Source organism: Seriola aureovittata, chromosome 22 (assembly GCF_021018895.1).
Source record: "Seriola aureovittata isolate HTS-2021-v1 ecotype China chromosome 22, ASM2101889v1, whole genome shotgun sequence".
NCBI classification, from domain to species: Eukaryota; Metazoa; Chordata; class Actinopteri; order Carangiformes; family Carangidae; genus Seriola; species Seriola aureovittata.
Window position 1 is genome coordinate 13,437,682 of NC_079385.1, and position 22,460 is coordinate 13,460,141.

The 22,460-nt window shown below is 41.5% G+C and overlaps 1 protein-coding gene across 2 annotated transcripts in view; it reads left to right on the forward strand.

Annotated features, from left to right (window-relative positions):
- iqsec3a (IQ motif and Sec7 domain ArfGEF 3a) overlaps positions 1–22,460 on the forward strand; it is a 121,259-nt gene that overhangs the window by 77,219 nt on the left and 21,580 nt on the right. For both annotated transcript variants that reach the window (XM_056367585.1, XM_056367586.1), the window contains 4 exons: positions 1,425–2,719; positions 12,846–13,007; positions 17,266–17,388; positions 22,061–22,227. In XM_056367585.1, the coding sequence (XP_056223560.1) occupies positions 1,425–2,719; positions 12,846–13,007; positions 17,266–17,388; positions 22,061–22,227 (1,747 nt within the window). The remainder of the gene's footprint in view (positions 1–1,424; positions 2,720–12,845; positions 13,008–17,265; positions 17,389–22,060; positions 22,228–22,460) is intronic.

A 22,460-nucleotide genomic window follows, 5' to 3' on the forward strand; every position in this document is an offset into this window, starting at 1 on the left:
CAGTGCCTCTGTGCAGGAGTCCGTCCGAGGTGGTTGGGTGACTTTGTCCAGGACTAAAGCAAAAGGAGATTAGCGGTTGAAAGTCACATTTTGATCCTTCGTGGCCACAGGAACCATTTGCTCAATTGCATTTGAATTTATAGGATGGATATTTTACTTGGACCAAGTTAATCCTCATGTACACATCACCCTGATACAAGAAGCCAGCTCAAATCCTTAAGAGAACACTGAGGGAGGGAGCAGCAAGGATTTCTATTTCATAGAATTAAATGCCGTGCTATTTTTAATTTGCATTTATACGCAGTATATTTGGAACATGTCCGTTTTTTCATGTTTGTTAAATGACAGAATGTGACACTTCTTTCAAAACTCAAACCTGCTCCTCACTCGTGCCCTTGATAAAGTTAGAACAGAAACAGAATTATATTCATTGATTTAGCCTGAATAAAAAGGATTTCAGAGTGACTCGAGAAGATAAGCGCTCTTTCTGGGCTCTTCCAAAGATACCCACACCCTGATTGTTCTGGGAAACTCAATGAGGTTTCATCTAGTGTTCGAGCTGCAGCCAGATGAGGCTGGCTATATTACATCTCTATCTATTTCCCACAGCATTTGAGCAATTTTTCACAGGCAAGATTAATGGCTTGTTCAGTTTCAGACAATTTAAAGTTGTGTGGAGGACCTCTCTATGGAATTCGCAGAGATTATGAGTTCTATTTGCTGAGGAAATGAACAGTTTGTCCAAATACCATGAGTCAGCCTTCACTGGGTTCTCTTTCAAACTGTGGCTTTGACCAGACTGTGTATAGTTTCACTACACACATCACAGGGGCGGTTTGCAAAATACAATTACAGAGCCATCTGAGAATATTATTATTTGAATTTCGAGTACTATAATATCTGAATTTTGCCTGCTCCTCCCAGAAATTGGACTTTACAACCTCGTCCATCTCCTGGGAACTGCAATTATTTTCTCTTATTTTCCACCACAATTATCCCATTCCTCTTTTACTGTCCAGCCCGTTCATTCCACCTACACTCCACTTGTTTTCTCACATTGCTATTCAACTCATATTCATCTTTCATGCACCACAGCGACCAGCAAGAGATTAAACATGGCATGTATGGGCCCCTTTAATAAATATAACTGTCCATGATACAGGGTATTGTGGGAGTCACCAGAGAAGAGCCATCTTTGAGTTTGGCAACTTTTTTCCCTAACCCATCTGTGTGTATTTTGTATTTGTTCTTAACTATGTTTTTATATGCAACTGTCATATATGATTGAGTCCAGACAGTGATGTTTTCACAGTAATTGCAGATTGCTCTGATGGGTTATAACCGTTATCTAAGTCTTGTGAATTTAAAGATACAACAGAAGTTCACCACCAATTCATTATGTTGTTCTTTCTCATATTTTCTAGATCGAAATGCTAGAGCACAAATACGGTGGCCACCTCATCTCCCGCCGTGCTGCCTGCAAGATCCAGACTGCCTTCCGCCAGTACCAGCTCAGCAAGAACTTCGAGAAGATCCGTAATTCACTGCTGGAGAGTCGCCTGCCTCGACGCATCTCCCTGCGCAAGGTCCGTGTCCAAAACACGGAGGGTTTCTCTGCTGAACGGGCCCTGGCAGAAGGCTGTAACTTGGCAGGCATCCCATTGGTGCGCTCACCATCTCTGCCTGCCACAGTCGGTGGCACCCTGACCGACCTGGAAGACTCATTCACTGAACAGGTCCAGTCACTGGCAAAGTCCATAGACGATGCACTCAGCAACTGGAGCCTGAAGACCATGTGTTCACTGCAAGAAGGCGGCACTTATCAGTTCAGTGCCGACTCCTTCAGTGCAGCAGCAGCAGCCGCAGCGGCTGCAGGAGTAGGAGGTGGCGGAGAAGGAGGTGGTGTGGGAGAGTCAACAATTCATCAAGGCGTGGTGGACCCAAGTGACCTGTCGAGAAGTGCAAGCAAGCTAATGATGGCGTTTCGAGATGTGACCGTGCAGATCGACAGCCAGAACTTCTGTGTTTCATCCTCAGTCATGGAATCGTCCACTTCTGTCACACTCGGCAGCTGCGTCCAACAAGACCAAGCCTCCACCACTGTCACGACCACCTCCACAACAGCAAACTCCACCCCAGTCTTTGTCCCATCTGGCCCCTCACAAGAACCCCCTCCTCCCCCTGCAGAGGTCCCAGCTGAACCCATAGATCCCCCACCGCCCCCCCAAGAACCCCCACCACCCCCCCTAGATTCAGATTTTGAAGTAGGCGACCAGGATGATGAATTCCCTGCTCCTCCTCCAAGTGAGGAAGAGCTAGTGGAGGAGGATCAACCCCCCCTAACCCCTCTGGAAAAGATGGCTGCCTTTCAAAGCCCAGAGAAAATTGTGGTGGTGGCCCCACCACCCACAGAACCCCCTCAAGCCCCTCCACCGCAGGAGGCCATGCCATTGGAGAGCTCTCCTGTGGTGGTGCCCCTGGGAGTGAAGAGATGTGGCTCTGAGACGGCAGATAACAGCTCGGAGCAGATGAGCAGCAGCAGCACGTCCACAGAGGCACGCTCCACATCTGAGGCCTCGTCCAAAGAGGCACTGCAGGCTATGATCCTCAGCCTGCCACGCTACCACTGTGAGAACCCCGCCAGCTGTAAATCACCCACGTTGTCCACTGACGTCATGCGAAAACGCCTCTACCGCATCGGCCTCAACCTCTTCAATGTGTGAGTAGCCCCTACATTTTAATTCCTTTGTGTTTAGACAATTCTAATTGAGTTTGAACTCAGGCTCAGTATTGTGTTATCAGTTCTGAATCATTGCTGACTGTTAAGCCATGATTAACTGCACTGGAACACACAATGAATGCTCCCAAAGAGATTTGGGTGTGTGACAGAACAGCGGTTTTTGGTCTAGTAATTTGTTTTTCTTAATTAAGTTTTAGAAGAGGGAAATTAGCTGCTCCTTGTCTTCCTTCTTTCCTAAACTGTAAAGGTAGTACAGCACCCCTGAGAAGGATTTCAAATTTCATTCATTCAGGAAATTTCATGGCATTTGGGAATAATTGGGGAGTTGTCATTTTAGCATTACCCTCAGAGAATTAAAAGTTCTAGTGTTGTCAGCAAATCAGGGTCCAGTGATGTAATTGTTCTATTTTTAAGTTTTCAAATTAATTAACATTTTGAAATTCAAATCTGCTCATATGGACAAAGATGAAGAAATTTATTCTGAAGAACATTACTGTTGGGAAGGGTGAGAGAAAAAGGATATATTGGAAAGACTATAATACTGTACAGCCAGATTTATGACACAATCTGTACCTCATGCCGTCCTCAAGGTGTACCTAAAGTTTAATGGCACCCACTGGACTCAAAAGAGCAAAGAAAAGCACTTTCCTCACATGTCCCCATTGTGCCGAAAGAACAAACAGACTGAAGCCCAGGTCCCAAGCTGGATCTGAGGTGTCTTCTGTCTCCTCAGAAAGACAAATTAGCTCAGGGGCAAGAGAGAGAGGGTGAATTATTGAGACAGGGAAGATTGAAGATTGATTTGTAGGAGGAAGGAAATGAAGGGAATGTGAGTACCAAGCTGAGATGCACTGAGAGAATTAGGAATAACCTAACATGGGTAGTTACACACCCAGACATGATGTAAATGTCAGTTGGCTAAGCCCAATGCCTTGTACTTTTGCTACGCCTGTCATGCTTTTCATTCAGTACATGTGCAGTTTACAATGATAACAGAGGCAGATTTATCACTTGAAGGTCAAACGAGTCTTTGATTTCAGACAGAGGTGGACAAAATCATACTGCTCATTTTTGTCCAGCTACTGACAGCTGAAATAACTGTTGCTGACAGATTTGATCAGCTCGCTAGCTATTAACGTAAGCTCAGTTTTGAATGTTTTCAGATGACTCATTTGAAAACAAGACTCTCAAAAACAGGGTCTTAAATACGCGCTTGATGGTTACAGATGTCAAGCCTGTTTGAATGTGCTAATTTAACTAGCTTACATGTTCAGATATCATGTATCAATATCATTAACTAATGATATTAGGGGTTACTTCTGTAGACAGTAAGCTAGTTAACTGTAGCTAATGATTGACTGATGAGCCAGTGATCACTCACAGATTACGCAAATTACATTGATTAATTCATAATGACGGCACATGTCAAGGTGTGGGATATATTAGATGATAAATGAACAGTTGGTTCTCGTCAGTGTATTAGTTGCAGGAGAAACAGACAGGTTTAAAGACCTGAGCAACCATAACGATTGGGTAACAGGGTGACGGGGGATGTCTGAATCCGCAACTCCACCTCACAATTGACAGGACCTAAAGGATCTGCTGGTAACAACTTGGTGCCAGATACATACAGTCTTACATACTCCATTCCTTGGCAGGTTGGAGCAAAGGACCAACAGCACATATGCAGGGGCAGTCTCATCAGTAGCTCATCGGCGTATTGAGAAATCTAAAGCTTGCAGCCCTGGCATGTGTAGTTATTGCTAAGCTTGTTTAATTACTTTTTTATTTTTACAGTTCTTTTGACATTTGTATCAGTAATAACGTCTCTATCATCTGCTCAAAGTGTGTCTTTAATGTCAAGAACCAAAGTTGTTGATGTAAAACCTATACAGGTAACTCTTGTATTCTTACCACAGCCCAATTACCGCTGCATTTTCCTCTGTGGCTTCACAAATAGTCGGCAGAAGAAAAACATGCTCTCTGTTTTGAGAAGCTTGTTTGTTTGCCGGTTGCGGCTTTTCAGTCATTGTGAATTCAGTTCCCCTCTCCGCCTAGTGAAGAGTGACAAAGTCAAAACCAGATAAGAACTTCCCAAGACGCACTCCAGACAGGTGCAAGGTGGTTACATGGCAGCAAAAGATAAGGGAAAAGGGGTTGCCATGGCGACAGGAGTGAATGGGGCCAGCGCTGACTGAATCTGTTGATTTGCTGAGACAAACGCTGAATCCTGGAGACGAGTTTGAAGTAGAAACCTTGGTAAATTATGACCTCCAGTCAGTTCTTCGTTGAAATAATCAATTACACAGTCAGAGAAGAGCTAAAAAACTTTTTCTCACATGATTCACAAAAAACATGATTGCATTTGTTCAACATTTTGCATTCCCCTTTATAGAAATGTTTGTAACCACATAACTCCTGAAAATGTGCTAAGCAGCCCACAGCGCGCTTGGAAGGAATGATTAAATAGGGAGATTTGCCATATGCTGTATTAGCTTTCCCCCCAGAGCATACCCTAAAGCCCCTAAACACCCCACATATTCTAATAAATGAGCTAGACTCACTCATATATATTACAAGTTGAGCTCAACCGCTGATGGACTAGCTGGGTAACAATTAGTCAGAATACACAAGGGGTGAATCTCAAAATAATGGAAACGATCCACAAGGCCTAAAATTCTCATCAGTCATTCTGCTGTGAGTCGTGATTAAAAGTTCCTTCAGCACCGTATGAACCGCCACCATGGGAACTGGGATGAAAAATTTCAACATTTCAATCCAAGCAAGTTCTTTTTTTCTTTTTTTCTTTACACTTGCCACCTCACCCTTTTTGGTGAAAGCTCGCCTTTCTTTCTCAGAGTGAAGGAAAATACACAGCGTTCCCTTGGGTGCAAAACCACCATAAGATTTTGTTAAGATATTGCCCCAATTAAGCCATTTCACACAAATTTAGAAGGCTGGAACTCATAAACAGACATTATCTTTTTGCTCACTGCCAAACTTTGCAGCGCCATAAAAGTGCAAAATAAAGCCGATTAACTTTGACTCAATGCTGGAGCATGACAATGAAAACAAGGGAAGCAGGAACGAGCTCTACATATAGCGGAGGGAGGACGTAGAGGGAATAATCACAAAGGGAAAAGTTCAAAGTAGAGGAAATAGAGGAGTTTGGGGACTAAAAGAGCATTGTCGAGAACATTTGAGTATGGTGTATTTGTCCATTTTTAGAGACATGGAGGGAGGTCCAAGTACAATATGGTGTATTAATGCTTATTGCTTTTTATGTATCACACATCAACAGAATTGTTTGGGGAAAAAAGTATTAGAGGTTTATTCCCAGTCAGTCCTGCCCCATGTTGTGGGCATCTCACTCAAACTGTGTAATGTTCTGTAGATCTATGGTTTTAACTGGTGCTGGGGTAACATGAGGTGTTAACATCATCAGCTATTTTAATCCTCTGAAAGACTTTAGCTTTATCTCCAATTGTATGGGTCCATACAGTTAATGAATATTGTGGAAGGACAGAGAGACAGAGAGTAACTTGAAAATGTCAGTGGCCGTGCCTACGACAAGGCAGCCAGCTGTGACCAGATAACACGGGTCCGTTAATGAAGTGAGCACAGAACAATCTCCTCACCTGCGAATAAGTGTTACGGGCTGGACATGAAAAGTCACTGTGTCTTCCTTCACCACGAAACAATGTGCATGTGCATATCTGACCAAGGGGTTTGGTCAGATAAAGGTTTTAATTGTGCTTCAATGAAGAAATTTAAATTAAGAATTTATATAAAAATATTAAACATATTAATAAAGATAAAACTGAAATGTCAGAGTAAACAATCCAAAGTATTTTTATTTGAGACTTAACCACAGTTGTTAAAGTTTTCATCAAATTTCAGTCGTCAGACTTTTTACCCCATTTTACTTTTAACTGTCGCTTTCTAGTGATAACCACGTATCTCCAAATTGAATTATTTTCAATTTTCCAGATAAAGAAAAACACTTAATTTTTCATTTTGTGTGTTGAAAACATTCTCCTACTTCTTAAGATAAATAAACCATTAAAAGAAACCCATTTAATTATTTGAAAAATTCATTGGTCTCCGAGCTTAAATCGGAGCTCATGAAAAGTGGTTTGAATGTTTTTATGGATGGGTGAGATTCGGGTATTATGGTGCTTCAGCCCTATAGCTGGCCAAGAAAGTCTATTTTGGGTAATTCTGCAAAATCATGAATTTTGTTCAATGTAAACTTTTTTTTTTTTTAAATCCAATGCCAATGTTTTTCAAAGTATCTGGCCTTGGGGTAAGGTTCAGGAAAGTTTGTGGTTACAATTCATTTAAAAAAGGTAAACATTAAATGTAACCATGTGTAGGGATGCATAGTCATTGAGACTTAGAAAGTCTATCCTCAAAACCCCAACTAGTTAGAATAAAGACAATCTATCTGTTATTACTCAAAATATGCATGCTGTGATAGTGTCTGTCTGAGCGGCAGAGAAAAATTGGACATTTATCTAATTGTTCACATTTTATTTGAAACACTCAGCAGTTTTTTTAATATATATTTCTTCAACAAGGAAGTGAGGATACACACATTTGTAGTTACGAGGCTCTGTTACTTTTTTCATAAAGTGACAGGTTTCATTGCAATTTCTGTCTATTTGCAATCCCCTCTTCTCATTCCCCAGATCAAACACCTTGAAAGATAAGCTGACTTTTAATAAATTGGCTGCAAGAGAAGGGAGACATAGAATGAGGAAGAGAGAGAAAAAATGTTTTAAAAAAAGATAGAGAGAGAGAGAGAGAGAGGGCAATCGAGCTTGAGGCTCATTAGTTCCACCAGTTCATATCCTCCCTCTAATACCTGCGCTGTTGTATCCTTTGCATCTTAAACAGGACTGTTTGCTTTGGGCTAAAACTTGGGTATTGCTTGATCATGCGGTCAAAAAAACCCCACACATATTCACGCGGTTTGGTAATGTAATGTGCAAGTGTGTATGTGAGTCTTGCAGCAGGTGGTCTATGCACCACCTTAGCAGGAGGAATGAGGAAGGAAGCGGAGAAAGTAATTTAAAGAGAGGAAAAGTCAGAAGTTTTGGGTGTGTGTGTATGCGTGTATATGTGTGTGTGCGTGCTCCAGCCTGCACAAGAATAAAAAAAGGTAGAACACCTGAGTGATTTAAATGGAGTGCAAAAGCAAGAGAGAAGAACTGAAAGAGACACAGAAAGGTTGGGAGGGGGTCAGGTAGGTGGGGGGTTGAGGGACAGACCACTTGATAAAGTTTCCACCTTGAGAGTGTGGCGGGAATGACAATGACTCCATTATGTGAGAGAGTGTGTTCGGGACACTGCCATCACACAGGGGAGCTGGTACCAAACCTTCAACAGGGAGCGGGGCAAAGAGAGAGGGGAGGACGTGAGGGAGGTGGGACATTAATGACAGATCCCTGAGTAGAGTTCTCTTTCTCTATGCATGACTTTTCCATCTCATTAGCCATGCTCTTGTTTCACTTCTCTCCCTCTCTTATTCTAGTGTGGTGAAGGCATTGATTAGACATCAGAGTGGCTCGTGGTGAGCTCCCATCATGCATGAAAATGGAGCACGATCAGAGCTTTATGAATTAAAGAAAAAGGTGGCATAAGACATGTATAGGTGCTGGTGTAAGTGTAAAGAGAGAGAGGGAGAAATCTGAATATATACAGTATGTCAGGGAAGGCTAATTAACACAGTAGATCAACAAAGCTCCTCAGGAGGAGAGAGCGCTATAAAAAAAACTCAGTGTGTGTGTATATATATATATATTGGTATGTTCGTGTGGGCTTTCTTGTGCAAACACACGCACTTCCTTCCCTGTATTAACATTCTGCCTTCAGTGCTGAATGACCCGGTACATAATTACAGACTCTGAAATCCAGATGGCAAACAGAGGAAGCATTTCTCACAGAACGCAACACCCTTTTATCCTCACCTGCTCTTGTTAGCTAAAGGATGAGGCTGACCATATTGTACATTATTCATATTATGAACCAGTTCTAACCAGAAAAGACCAAAACCAGCAATGAACTGATCCTTGTACTGCCTGTGTAGCCTGAATAGCCTCCATTTGTTGCCCTTATTAAAAAGGCATCAGAGAGCCACACTCCAGCACTGTGACATGTTCTTTCATTATGTTGAACATGGCTACTGTAGTTCATTTTGAGTCAATCCCAGATCAGCAGACACCATCATGCTGCTGTGAATACTCTTTAAATGTGCATTAATCTGCAATTGCCCCAAAATAAATAAAAGCACTATTTCCTGTTTCCTCCTTAAAACTACGGTAACCAGCTGTTTTAGGAAATTACTGCACTTTTTAGGCAGATCTATCTATTTGTGACATGTTTATGTCTTCAGTAGGAAAGAATGCACTTTTGGCTGGGAGCCACAGACAATGTTAAGTATCGAGAAAAAGACTAACATTGTAACACACTGCTGGTTTTAGTCTTTTCATGAGCTTTGTTGACAATAAGAAAAATATAAAACAACACCGAGTTTCCCAACTGGTATGTGTACCCTGTGGTGTGGTTTTGCAGTTGCCAGGTGGTACATAGAAAAGTTGTAGAGTAGCTCAACTGATTTGAAAGAATGGAAATTACAATTTGATTAAATTATAGAAGTAAGTGGTAACATCTGAATACTATGTCTTGCAACTGGGTTAAATTAATGAGAGTTGAAAGAGTGTGGTAATGAAATGAAATTGTGAAATAGCCAAGAATAATGGATTAAAAGTTGAAGTAGTTAGCTAAAAGTAACATTTAAGATAGACAACAACCATATATATTTGGAACATGAGGGCTGGTTCTGATGAAGGGGTTCATCTGAAAAGGTCATGTCACCACTGCTCTAAAAGAAAATGCGAACCTAAGGAAAGGAGCCATCGCAGCCATATCAGTAAATTCTCCCCTCAGTTGCCTTATCAGCAAAAACACACTTGATGGACACGAGCAACGCTTTGCAACAGCAACTCCACATCAGGGTAATGATTCTGGGTTTGGAAGCATTTACAGTTACACCACACAATCTTGTTTCCACTCAGAAAATTGCACAGGGGCGCGAACCGCCCATCAATCTATCACCGGTTAGTAATGGAAACAGAAATGTGTACATCCGGAGAAATAGGCAACATGCAGTTCTGACAGTAAAGCACTTGTAAGGGCCATAAAACACAGTTTTGAGGTAGGGACACTGAGCACATCTGTCCATTAGCAATAAAATAGAGGGCCAATAAAAGGGGAGGTCAAGGTGGGGGAGGGATGTATTTATGATGAGAGTCCAATATGAGACAAAAAAATTAAAAAATAGGTGTGTGTGCGACATGGAGGCAAGAAATGTGTGTGAGACGGAGAAAGATATCTGGGCATGTAGCAGTGTATTTGGGAGTTGTTATTTTAGCATGACATCTGGGTCCTGTCTGGCACTGCCTCATCCCATCCCTTTCATGTTTGTGTGTGTGTGTGTGTGTGTATGTTTGTGTGCGCGTGTGTGTTTGTGTATGTGTGTGCGTGGGTGCGTTCGTGCGTGTGTGTCACCATGTGGTACTCTAGTTCTCTTTTCACACTTTAACTTTGCTCCATTTTTGAATCACATGCTCCATCCATCCTGCACAAATCCTGAAACCTAATGACAAAATAGGTGTATGGTATAAACTGTAGACTGACTGTAAGCAACCCTGTCCGTCAGACATGAGGTTTATACTGTAAACTACCGATATACAACAGCAGTTTTTTAGAGTTTTTTATATACATCTTGAGGAAATGTTATGAATGAGCATATCTACACTGAATGTAAATGTTCACTGACAACGTATTTTAGTTTTTCACTAACCATATTATCCATTCTTGCAATTCAACACCTGCTCGTTGCAGCTTAAGCATCATTGTATGGCTATGTTTGGGCACTCACAGCACTTGGTTAGGTTCAAGGAATAATTGTGATTTCGGCACATTACCCATCAAAAAAGAACTGGCCAAAACAACTTAGTAGTTTATTTGGGGTTGCAGTATGGGGTAGGTCAGAGATGGGATGCAAACTCAGCCTCCTGAGTTGAAGTTGGTTGACAGTGCTTCCACCTTTGCTCCTGAGAAAGGACAGCCATTATCTGCACAATTACAAGAGGCCATTGTCATTGAAAATGTAAACAGATCAGCATTTGAACAAACAGTCCATGCTTGTTATTATCTGATGAGGACTCTCGTCTCGGTCGGACTCGGAATCTACCCATCTTGCATCCCCTGCATCATTTCCTCCCTTCCCGTCCTGATTTTCACTCCTCCGTCCACTTCTAATTACAAATAATAATCTCCATGTGTGATCCATCTGTTTTTGGGCAAACATCAAATGAGTGATATCTGCCAAATTTGTTTGGCGAGACATCGCCTTCAGCTGAGAGGGTGAGCTAGAAGCTGAGAGTGTGCTGAGGCTGTCACAGCAGATGCTTTCTGGCAGCCCAGCCTGCGCTCATCGTCCTCCCTCTCTGTCCTCACACTCTCATTCCCGCACATCTGCTCTGTCTGGTCCTCTTCCAGCCTCCTCCCTCTATCCTGCCCTTTATCCTTCCCTCCCCTTTGTCCCACCCTCGCCTTACTAAACCCATTAGCTGTGGTACACACACACACACACGTACACAAACACTGCTCGGTTACGTAAAGGTTGTGGTTTAAACACTGTATAGAGACTAGAGAGGGAGAGCTGTGGCAATAATGCAGTAGCCACCCTACAGCAACTATCCTCTGTGTCTAATAGGGTTATAAATAGTAAAGATATTACTCCCGTGTTCATACATAAGTAACTTCTGCCATGCATCTTTTGATAGGGAGAACAATGACTCATGGAAACCAATGAGATGTTAAGATAACTTTTCTGAAGGAATGAGCGTAGAAAAACACCACATTTCCCCAGACAAACAGATGTTCACAAAGACCCAGCCTGTCACATGTGAGATTGTAGGTCTGTTGTAGGATCCTACCAATGGTTTTGTAAACCTTGTAGTCTCTTCTGCTCTCACTATGAGTGTAGGTGCACAGCTATGCAGCAATCTAGTCACATTTCCAATTAAGGTTGAAGACGGCAGTTGGCCTGTGAAGTTTTTACTAGGAGCGATTATGAAGCTGTGAACAGTATTGGACAACAAAGGATAGTGATTGCTAATCAGCCAACAATGAGATACAATAAACTATAAAAGAGCTTAATCAAGGGAACTGCAAAACAAGTTAATAAAAATGAATTAGTACTGCAACAACGAAACTAGATTCATTCAACTAGCTGGCAACATGAAGTCCACATAAGAAATGCAAGGCAGTAACAAATCTACTAAACATACATACAAGTCTACAAGAGTAAAAAAAAAAAAAGGAGTCAAATGCATAACACTTAATAACAAGCTACATATCAGAACAGGTTTATGGCAGCAAAACCTCTGGGTGTATTAAGTTGGGCAAGAGTTCGTTATTTCTTCTGAATTAAACTTGTTGTTTGTTAGAGAGAGGATGTAATTTCTTCTTTCAGAAGTTACATAATCTTGCTGCTTACATTACTGACTGTTTTCAAAACCAGATCACAATTTTTTTAGGTTGATTTACAGTCTTCAGGCAGCCACTGGCTCCTATTAATTTTGGTACACCAGTAGAATCTACCGGAGAGACTTGGCATAGGTAATGCATCACAGTCACAAAGTCTGCCTCAAGCTAATCTTAGACCTGCTCCAGCACAACAAAGTCTACTTGAGACTTGAGCTCAAAGTCTGCGCATTCAAGAAGGGATTTAGAGCTGCATCCCAAATCAGCCATTATGATTCCAGCAGTATCCTCTGAATTTAGCACAGTGTTGAGCTCTTTAGTAGTTGTTAATGAATGTTGAAATTCAGCATGGGAATGAATACAAATGAGGTTCTGCCCTGTGTCTCCAACCCCACTGTGCAGGTATGTACAGTAAACATCTAGCCTAGTGATTTTGAGACAAATAACCTCATCACCACAGTTTGTAATTTTTTTATTTGACTGTCCGTACTGCTCTCTAAGCATTAATATTCATTCATTTTTTTTTTTTTTGTCTTATTTGTCTCAGAAACCCCGACAAGGGCCTTCAGTTCCTGATCTCACGAGGCTTCATCCCAGACACACCCATCGGCGTGGCCCACTTCCTGCTCCAGAGGAAGGGACTGAGTCGACAGATGATTGGAGAGTTCCTCGGCAACAGCAAGAAGCCCTTCAACAGAGATGTTCTAGAGTGAGTAGCAGATGTTATTTCTTGAAACCATTTTAACACACCATATCACTGCTCATGAAGTTATTCTCTCCGGTAATCCCTCTATTTTCTGGGAGATCAGGTGTCGGGGTAAACTACAGGACTGGAACTTATAGCACCAGGACAATCCTTAGCTCTATTACTCACAAAATGGTTGGTGGTTGTGGCTGTTCATACAGCCAAGTGTGTACAGGTTTTGTAGTTGACAAATTTTCCAACTCTGGCTCTGAATCAGATGATTCCCTGAAATCTAAATGTGAAACCATAATTATAACATCACTATCTGTTTATGTAGTAGCTGTTAATTTTGCAGACATTGATATTTTGGTCTATTTTTCATCACAGTAAACAAACTGAAAATAAGCTGAATTTGAAGTGTCACGGTCCAACAAATTTATCCTCATCTGATTCTTCAAGTTGTAAATCTAGGTTGACTTGCAAGACAGAATTATAGGAAGAATAAAAGAAGCTGATAAGACAAAAATATAATAACAACCTTTCCTGCCCTTTATTGTTTCTCTGCTTCTTTTATCATATTAATATCAAAACTACAGTTGCTGTAATGTTGACTTTATTTTGTCACTAAAGAAGTAAAAAACAAGCAATTTGATAATGTAAATAATATTTTTGAGCTATAATAATCCGTCTCAGCAGAATAGAGGCGCTGCAACTCCTGCTCTTGGTATTCTGCCTGTGGGTTTGGCTGGTGCCCTCTTTACTTTATCTCAGTAATTGTCTTTTTTATTCAATTACATTCTCCCCTTCACCAATTAACTCTAAATTTGCATATCAACCAGAGGACAAACCGCAGATCTTTCTTTCATCCTGCCTTTTGTCCAAGTTATCAAACCGAGAACACCCTTTTAGTCTTTGCAAGGTCAGACAAACGCAACACAGAACTTTACCAACTTGTTCACTCCAGGTCCGGCCTCATCTAATATCCATATTTTCTTAAACGGACACTGTCACGTTCCAAATACATTTTAATAACGGGATTATGCTTTTAGGGCTTCAGACTCCAATTCACAGCAGAGATATACCCTGGTGACATTGGGAGAGATGTATATTTTCTCTATTTTACTAAAGAGCAGTCGTAGAGCGGCACTTGGGGTGGAAGCGACGCCGAGGAGGAGCATCATAGGAGAGTGTAAAGTGTGTGAGAGCACTTTGGATAAAGTGTAGTCATGGGAGAGCGGGTGAGGGATTGCAGTCTAATGTGAAAATCACTCATGGTGATTTACTGAGCCTTGTGCATGTGTGTGTCTAGGGAGGGAGTGTATGCATGTGTGTTTTGTTTGTCTTGTATTTGTCAGTTTTCCTGTATTCCTGAATCTTCCTCCTTTCCTTATAAAGCTAATGGTACCTCATTCTCTTCACATTTCTTCCAGCATACATAACAATAATCAAAGTGTCTCAAGTCAATTAAGCCAAATTGTGGATATAGATTTAGGTTCCAAGAAATGTGGCACCCTGAGGACTCACTTGCTGATAATATAGTGAACTTGTTTAGCTGGAAAAATGGGATCTGCTTTCATCCTGGCATCTACTCATTGGCTGCTCAAAATATGGTTCCATCTGGCCTGCTGTTTCCTTTTATTTGCATGTGTGTGTGTGTGTGTGTGTGTGTGTGTGTGTGTGTGTGTGTGTGTGCGCGCGTGCACATCACAGCATTGTAAGTGTACGATTTAAGTAGCACTATGCTCACAGATCAACGAAGTGTATGCATGACAACGGTATGTATGTGTGTGTGGATGCGTGTTCGCCCATGCGTGTGTGTTATTATGTTTTGAGTGTGTATGGGGAAGAGATGAGAGGGGAAGGAGAGCGCTGATGTACTTAGGGCTAGAGAGCATCTCGTCTGACGTTACATAAACAAGGAGTGACAGCCGGGGAAGAAGGGAGAGAGAGGTGGTGGAGCGAGGAAGTGAGTCATGAAGAGGGCGATCAGAGAAGCTCGACAGTCGAGAGAGTTGATCAAAAAGGGGATCAAGTCAGACTCATTGCGTAGTATAAGCTTTGGCTTTATTATGTCTAAATCTAATCACTGCTAGGAAATAATACACAGTTTACCTCTCTAAGCTGCCAGAGATGTTACAAATACTACTAATTGTAGCAGTTGCATTAATGTGTAATGTGTAATCCACCGGTGACTGAGACCTTGCTGGAGTGAGGCCCTGCCCCCCTGCAACACTGTACAGAATAAACAATGTGGAATGGATGGATAGTTGTGCAGTATTAGTATTTTAAGTGGTAGAAGTGGAAATAGTAATAACTGTAGAGCCTGTAGCAGCAAAAGATGGAGCAGAAGTAATAATCACAGTGCAAATAGCAGCAGAAGAGAAGTAGCTTCTGTTGTAGACATAAGCCAAGTGGCATTAGTTTCATCCTATTAGCAGCAGTACTGAGCTGAGTCATAGTAATAACAGACATAGGACAATTAGAAGTGTTAGTACTTGTGGTAATTGTAGTAATAGTGCCTCAATTAGTAGTAATAGGAGACACAGGACAAATACCAGTAGTAGCTGTAATAGTATACTGTAGCTGCAGTGGTGGTAGTAGTAGACATGATAAAGCAGAAGGTAGTACTTGTAGCATAGTTATAATAATATATCATGAGTAGGCTGTGCAATAGGAGCTATAACAGTAACAGCAGTACTAGTTATAGTAATAGTGACTGGTGTATAGGAATAAGTAGTACACATAGGACAAGTAGTAGAAATGCAAGTAATAGTAGCTATGGTAGTACTTGTAGTATAGCTGTAGTAGCACTGCTGTTACTATGTCTACCAATAGAAGTAGCAGCAGCAACAGCAGTGGTGTAGAACTACTACTAGTAATAGTGGTAGTAGTAACACATACAGGACTAGTAGCAGTAGTAGGTGAAGCAGTGACAGTAGTAGTAAAATTCAATATACTAGTAGCAGTGGTAGTAGTAGTAACAGTGGCAGTAGACCAGAGGGTTGCAGTAGAAGTCAAAGCAGCAGCAGAAGTTCTTGTGAAGTAGTGGTAGCTGTAACAATATAAATTAGACATGTAGTAGTTTAAATAGTCGTAAATGTAGTAGTTATAGCTGTAGACATAGGATAATTAGTAGTTATACAGTAGTAGGGAATAGAAGCAATAATAATAGGCACAGGACTACTGGTAGTCTTAGCAGTAGTAGTAGTGGTAGTGGTGGTAGTAGCAGACTTATAAGGGGGTTGTAATATTAGTGCCGGTAATGCTAGTACTAAATGTATTAGTACACAGTTCATGGTGTTCTTACTGTGAGCAGGTTTTGCTGTGATCTCATGTTGGGGTACACGGTGCGTCAGGCAGTACTGTAGAGTCAGCTATCTGACTCTTTTCTGCTGGAGCAGCACGTGTCACAGTCAAGTACTCACCTCATTAACTCGCTTTGTTCACAGTAATCCATCTTAATGTAGTGTGTGTGTGTACGTGCATGTACACCAGCGTTGTACAAAACACAGAAAAGATCAGAAGCAAAAGGCGAAATCTTAACACCACTACATATTTTATGTATTAATGATTTCGAGATCAACAGCATCATCTTTGTTGCCGTCCATAACCATCAATAGACTCATAGGAACAGAGGCAAAGGTTATGTTTATCTTGAACTAGTGTGGATAGGTAAATCACATGAAAGCCAGTGGGAGTGTAAAAAAGTCCTATAACTTTATAGTTTGATTATCATTCTGTTTTGTACCTCAACAGAACACCTCACATGAAAGTGAGGGAAACTTTAAAACCTCCCAACTAGTTTCCAAAGTCACCTTTCACTTCAAAACCTCATTTCACCTCCAAATTGCCCACGTTGTATTTATCCCCCCTGAACTCACCGGACAGGATATTTTGCTTTTTTAATTAAAGTCATTAAGCTGGAGTTGTCAGGTAATAGGAGGATTTTCTGCTCGGAGGGATTGCATGTGTGTGTGTGTGTAAGTCTCGGCTACTGTGGCACTGAGGAGATAGCCGGGCCCTGTCTTATCCCTGGTGTCTTGTGCGTGGCTAATACCTGCAGTAAGTACAGTGGTCCTGTGCCCGGGAAGCAGATGGGTGGACTTCATCTTTTATCTTGGGTGTTCATCAACAGGTTCACCCATCCCACCACTGAAGAGGCAGCCGCTACTATCATGTTGATGTATTGCAGCGAACATATTGCTATAGAATTTCCTTTTTTCTTCCCTACTACTGCTTCTGCTCTTTCCATATCTCATCCCTCCCGCTCTGTGCTCCACAGCTGTGTCGTGGATGAGATGGACTTCTCCGGCATGGAGCTGGACGAGGCACTGAGAAAGTTTCAGGCCCACATTCGTGTCCAGGGAGAAGCCCAGAAGGTGGAACGTCTCATCGAAGCCTTCAGGTAATTAGAAAAGTCGCAGTTGCTGTGAGAGTCTAGGTTTATCTTGCAGTGTTCTCACTTGTATTATACAGGGAGAAAATTCCCTGCAGTTTCTACAGATTTCCAAAAACTTTGCTTTTCCTGTTCAGATGACCATGTAAGATGCAAAAGTTAGCATGTCCCGTTAACTAGCTAACTACTACAGACAGTAACCCCACTTTACTTCCAAGGTCAAGGGCATTTCATTATTTTGTAGGTCATAATAAAAAAAAAAGGACATTCACAACTAGGACATCTTTTTAGAATTTCCCCAGTCGAAGCAGATGTTGTGATACCAGAGTGTACGCTAACGTTAGCAGCTCTGCTCTGCTCTAGTGGACTTGAGGAAGTTTGAACTCCAAAAACCCTGAGAAACTCAACTGAGATGGCATTACATGTTGTTTTCTCAACCCCTAAAGCTTTTAACATTAAAAGTGAAGAGTTCTGTTTGAACAATAATGCATAAATCTGTTTTGTTTGTTGTGAGCTAACAAGGTAAACAGGGTTATGTTAGAATGATTAACAGTCTGATCTTACATTTTTTCTTATTGTACAAACTAGCTCTATACTTGCAATTCAACAACAATGCTGGTATCTTAATTCTATATATTCATTGATAATTAAATAGGGAGGATGCTAACCTTCTGCCAGAGGCATGAAACAATTAGCTGCAGTCTTTAGCTTTTAGCACAAAACCATCGATGTCACCATCAAGTGCATATTTAAATCAGCTTTTGCAGAGTCATTGTTTTAAAACAAGTCAGCCTGAAATATTAAAATGTCATATAGAGACAGCATTTTTAACCAACTCATGAGGCTAACATAGCTTAAATAGTTAGCTAGCTACGGCTGATAAAGAAAATTACAGAAATGAGAAGCATGCTTTTGTCTACCACTGTCTCATCTTTTCAAAGATTACATGATAGGCAAACCTGCCGCCATTCTCACTGTTAAATGCACATGTGCATGAGATTTGACTGTGAATGACAAATATTCAGAGACAGTGATGTGTAGCCAGAATAGATGCCATAAAGGAGGTTGATATGAATATTTATCATATTGTAGGTTATGCAAAATAACCCTCATTTGTCCTACTGTTGTCATTTATTTTCTGCTGTAATGTCATTTGGGTGTGTTGATACTTGAGTGGGTGTAAAAAAAAAAAAAGAAAAGGGAAATGAAATACTGTCACTCAAAGAATTAGCTCTGGGCCAAACTTGTCTTGCGGTGCTTTAAGATGCAATTCACAGGTTTTTTGATCATTAAATATGCCGACATCAAGTTATGAAGGTGTGCAGAGAGATACAGATGTGGATCTTTGATATTTTTTCATGAGTTCTGAGATCAGCCCTCTGTGTTTAGTTTTTTTTCCCCGGACGTGAAAGAAAGAGGGAAAAATGAAAACATGCTAGTGTGACAAAATTTAATCAGATGAAACTGACAGGTGGCCGTACTCACAGAAAGAGACGCATGTTAACAGCATACTCTATTTCTAAGGCGTAATGGATAAAACATGGACTGTTAACCTATATAAACATAATATGCACGAGTGCATGAACATTATATCACTTCTGTAATGTCAGCAGCTGAGTCACACTGCCTCACCCCACCAAACACACATACACACTCTCTTCTTTCCTTTCTGCTTGGCTACAATAAAATGTTGACAATGCAGCCCCCAATGTGAATAGCCGAGCAGCATGTAATTTCAGTCCACAATTTGCGACAAGAGGACAATTTGCAGTGCAGCTGTGGCACTGTGCGTTAATGCTAACTGTTTCCTGTAGCCCCTCTGGAGTAACAACCACCTGTCACAGAGGTTGAGGTGCCCAATGAGGAGAAAAACGGCAACATTGTCATAGTCAGTGGGCAGAAAGGTTGGCACTGTTAATGTTTGGACATCAGGCTGACTCTGCGTGTTATCAGGAGCGGGAGAGGGGAGGAGTGAAGGAGAGGGCGAGGAGACACGAACAGGAATAGGAAGGAGGGAAGGAAGGAAGGAAGGAAAGGGGAGAAAAAGGAAAGAGGGAGGAAGGTTTATAAATAACCAGCGTTGCATAACCGCCACTGCCTCTCTGTGCCTGCCTCCTCTGCTCCTGGGCTTTGATATGCCTCCAAACACACACACACACACACACACAGACACACACACACATGCACACACACGCACAGAAAGAGAAAAATCTCCAAAGTAAGTGATGGGGATTTGAAGCAGCAGTGAAAAAGAGCGAGGGGGAAAAGTGAAAAGCAGCCAGCAGCCTCAGTATCTGCTGCGTCAGTGTACTAATGAATGAGCCAGAGAATATGAGAATATGAGCCAGCTCCCAATGCTGCAGATACATTCAGTTTATGTTTTCATTTCTTCATTACAGTGTAGTAACCAGATATCCTTATTTACTCATCCTGCAGTCAAAGACAATTGCTGGGTTTTCTGTGTTTGCCCCATATATTATAGTTATTATAGATAAAGATCATGACACTTGCTTCTTGCACCTAAATCCTCCAGGAGTGCATAATTACCGATGGATTACACCATCTTTAGCAATCTGTACAAAAGCTAAATTGGTTTGGAAGACAGCAGCAAATGCCAAATTTGAAGACTGCCAAATCCATTCAGGGAAAAGCATCATGTGCCATTTTTACCCTCTTCTTTTTGTTTTTTCTCCCTGGTTAGTCATTTTTCCGCCTCTTTCTGTGTGAGAGTAAGGGCACACTCAGATAAAAAGCAGCATAAATTAAGGTTTTTCACCGCATGGTGCTGCATTAGGATTCACAGACAAGGGTATAATTACTGGTTGCTGTCGAGTCACGGTTTTCATACACTGAGATGTGAATAAGCATCTGTGTGCAGCCCTGTGATTATCATGCTAAAACAAATACTGTATGGGGGAAGTCACGAACACACATGTATATACACGTAAATAAATGTTATTCTTTTCATTTATATGCATTTATAATAATTACTAATAACTAATAATTTCCTTGATTGAAATCTGATACTTTGATAAATAATTTTATTATGTTAGTAGTTTGACAAGAAACCGTGAACCTTTAAACTATAAAAAAATGTTAAATGATAATGATGACACCCTGAGTGGTGACAGCGGACTTCCTCCACCTCCACCATGAAGGTACGGCACCTTGTATGTTGCTTGAGCGGCAAAATCCAGCGCAAATAAAAAGGTCCCGCAAATCACTTGCCACCACTTGCGTGAGCACATTTTAATAACTGAAGTCGACTTATATGAGCATTTTAACATTTTCATTTTCCAGATCAACTCAAGGGTTTCGTCCGTCTGGATTTCGGTGGTTGGACAGCAGGAGGACAGTTTAGTGGTCTGTTAATGAATGAATCAAACCGAGACAGTAAAAGTACGAGGGACACAAATAGGATTTTAAATAGCGGAAATTACGCCATTGTAAAGTCATATAAAAGAAATGTTTGTCTGAGAAGATGTGGACCTACTGTTTGCATACCAATATGTGTCTGCCCTCAGTCCCACTGAGACATTAGGTTCCAATCATGCGGCTCAGTGGGTCTGCAAAATGGTGCTGCAGCCCCAACCTGGAAATGATGACTGATTAAAGTAACGATTACAATATACACTCCAATACATAGCCCACAGGGTCCACACACACACAGACACACACACACACACATATGCACACACCCAAAGTAGGTGTCCACAGATAGATTCATGACTTCCATAACCACACGACACAGCTTCATTTCCATTCCCCACCTCTTATATTTAGGAGTGTTTTTTTGGGGACTACATCAAATTGAGCTTGGCCTCTGTCACGTTCTTTTACACGGAAAAAAAAGTGCCTGAGTAAGGTTTTCATATTTCAAACTTCATATTTCTTCTCTCCGGCACAGTAACAACCTGCATAAATCCAGCAACCAGGCCCATAAATGTGGGAGAATGTTTGATTATGGCTAAGGACTCGGTGGACTTTTGTGTCTGCAAATAAACAGCACGGGGATTGAACTTTGGAGATTATTTCTTAAACAAAACATGTAGAAAATGATGGTAAATCACAGGAGACAAAGTGTTTTGCTTTTCGCACCAACACTCCCTTTATTTTCTGTGTAGTTCATGATCCATGCAAGCATCCAGTCCAGGGGGACAAATGTGTTTATGCAGAGAGACAGTGTTTCGGCAGAGCACCTGCTGTGAGGTTCAGTGGTGCTGAGGGGCAGCTAACTGCTTCCGATGAAGCCACGAGCAAAATTAAAGCCATAAGTCTTGTTTGGGTGCGACACTCTCGTGCTCGGCTTGTGTCAAGGCGTTTACGAGCATGTTGTGTGTTGAAGATAACACATTATCTATGTCTTTTCTTCCATGTATCGTCCCTCCCCATCTTTCCTCCTCTTCCTGTCCCTTATATTTTTCTAATCCATCTCTCTCTCTGTACCTATCATCCCCTTTAACTATTTATTTTTAACACCCTATCTTCTTCCTCCTCCTCCCCCTTTGTCATTCCTCCATGTTTGTGTCCTCTGTCATGACCCACATCTTTTACTACTTGAATCTATCCCCCTCGCTTCCACCTTCTTTACCCTCCACCTCTATCACCCCATCTCTTTCTCCTCCCATTTTTTCCTCCCAATCTTCACCCTCTTCTTTCTCTGCTTCCTTTAAACCAACAGCCAGCGCTACTGCATGTGTAACCCCGACGTGGTGCAGCAGTTTCACAACCCGGACACCATCTTCATCCTGGCCTTCGCCATCATTCTGCTCAACACCGACATGTACAGTCCCAACATCAAGCCCGACCGCAAGATGCTGTTGGAGGACTTCATACGCAACCTGCGAGGTAAGGGACGCAGCACTGCATTTGCCTGTGTGTGCAGAGGCACAATAATGAAGTTAAAGTGACATAAATGAATTGATTTAATTAGCTCAAGCAGGTAGGTTTGTATTTTAGGTGCATGCGTGTCACCTGAGAAAGTGTTTTTTAGAGGTATGTTTTGGAGGAAAGATAATAGAGCATATAGTAAACTGACCCAGCAAATATAAAAAGTACTGTCAACATCAATCTCAGATGTA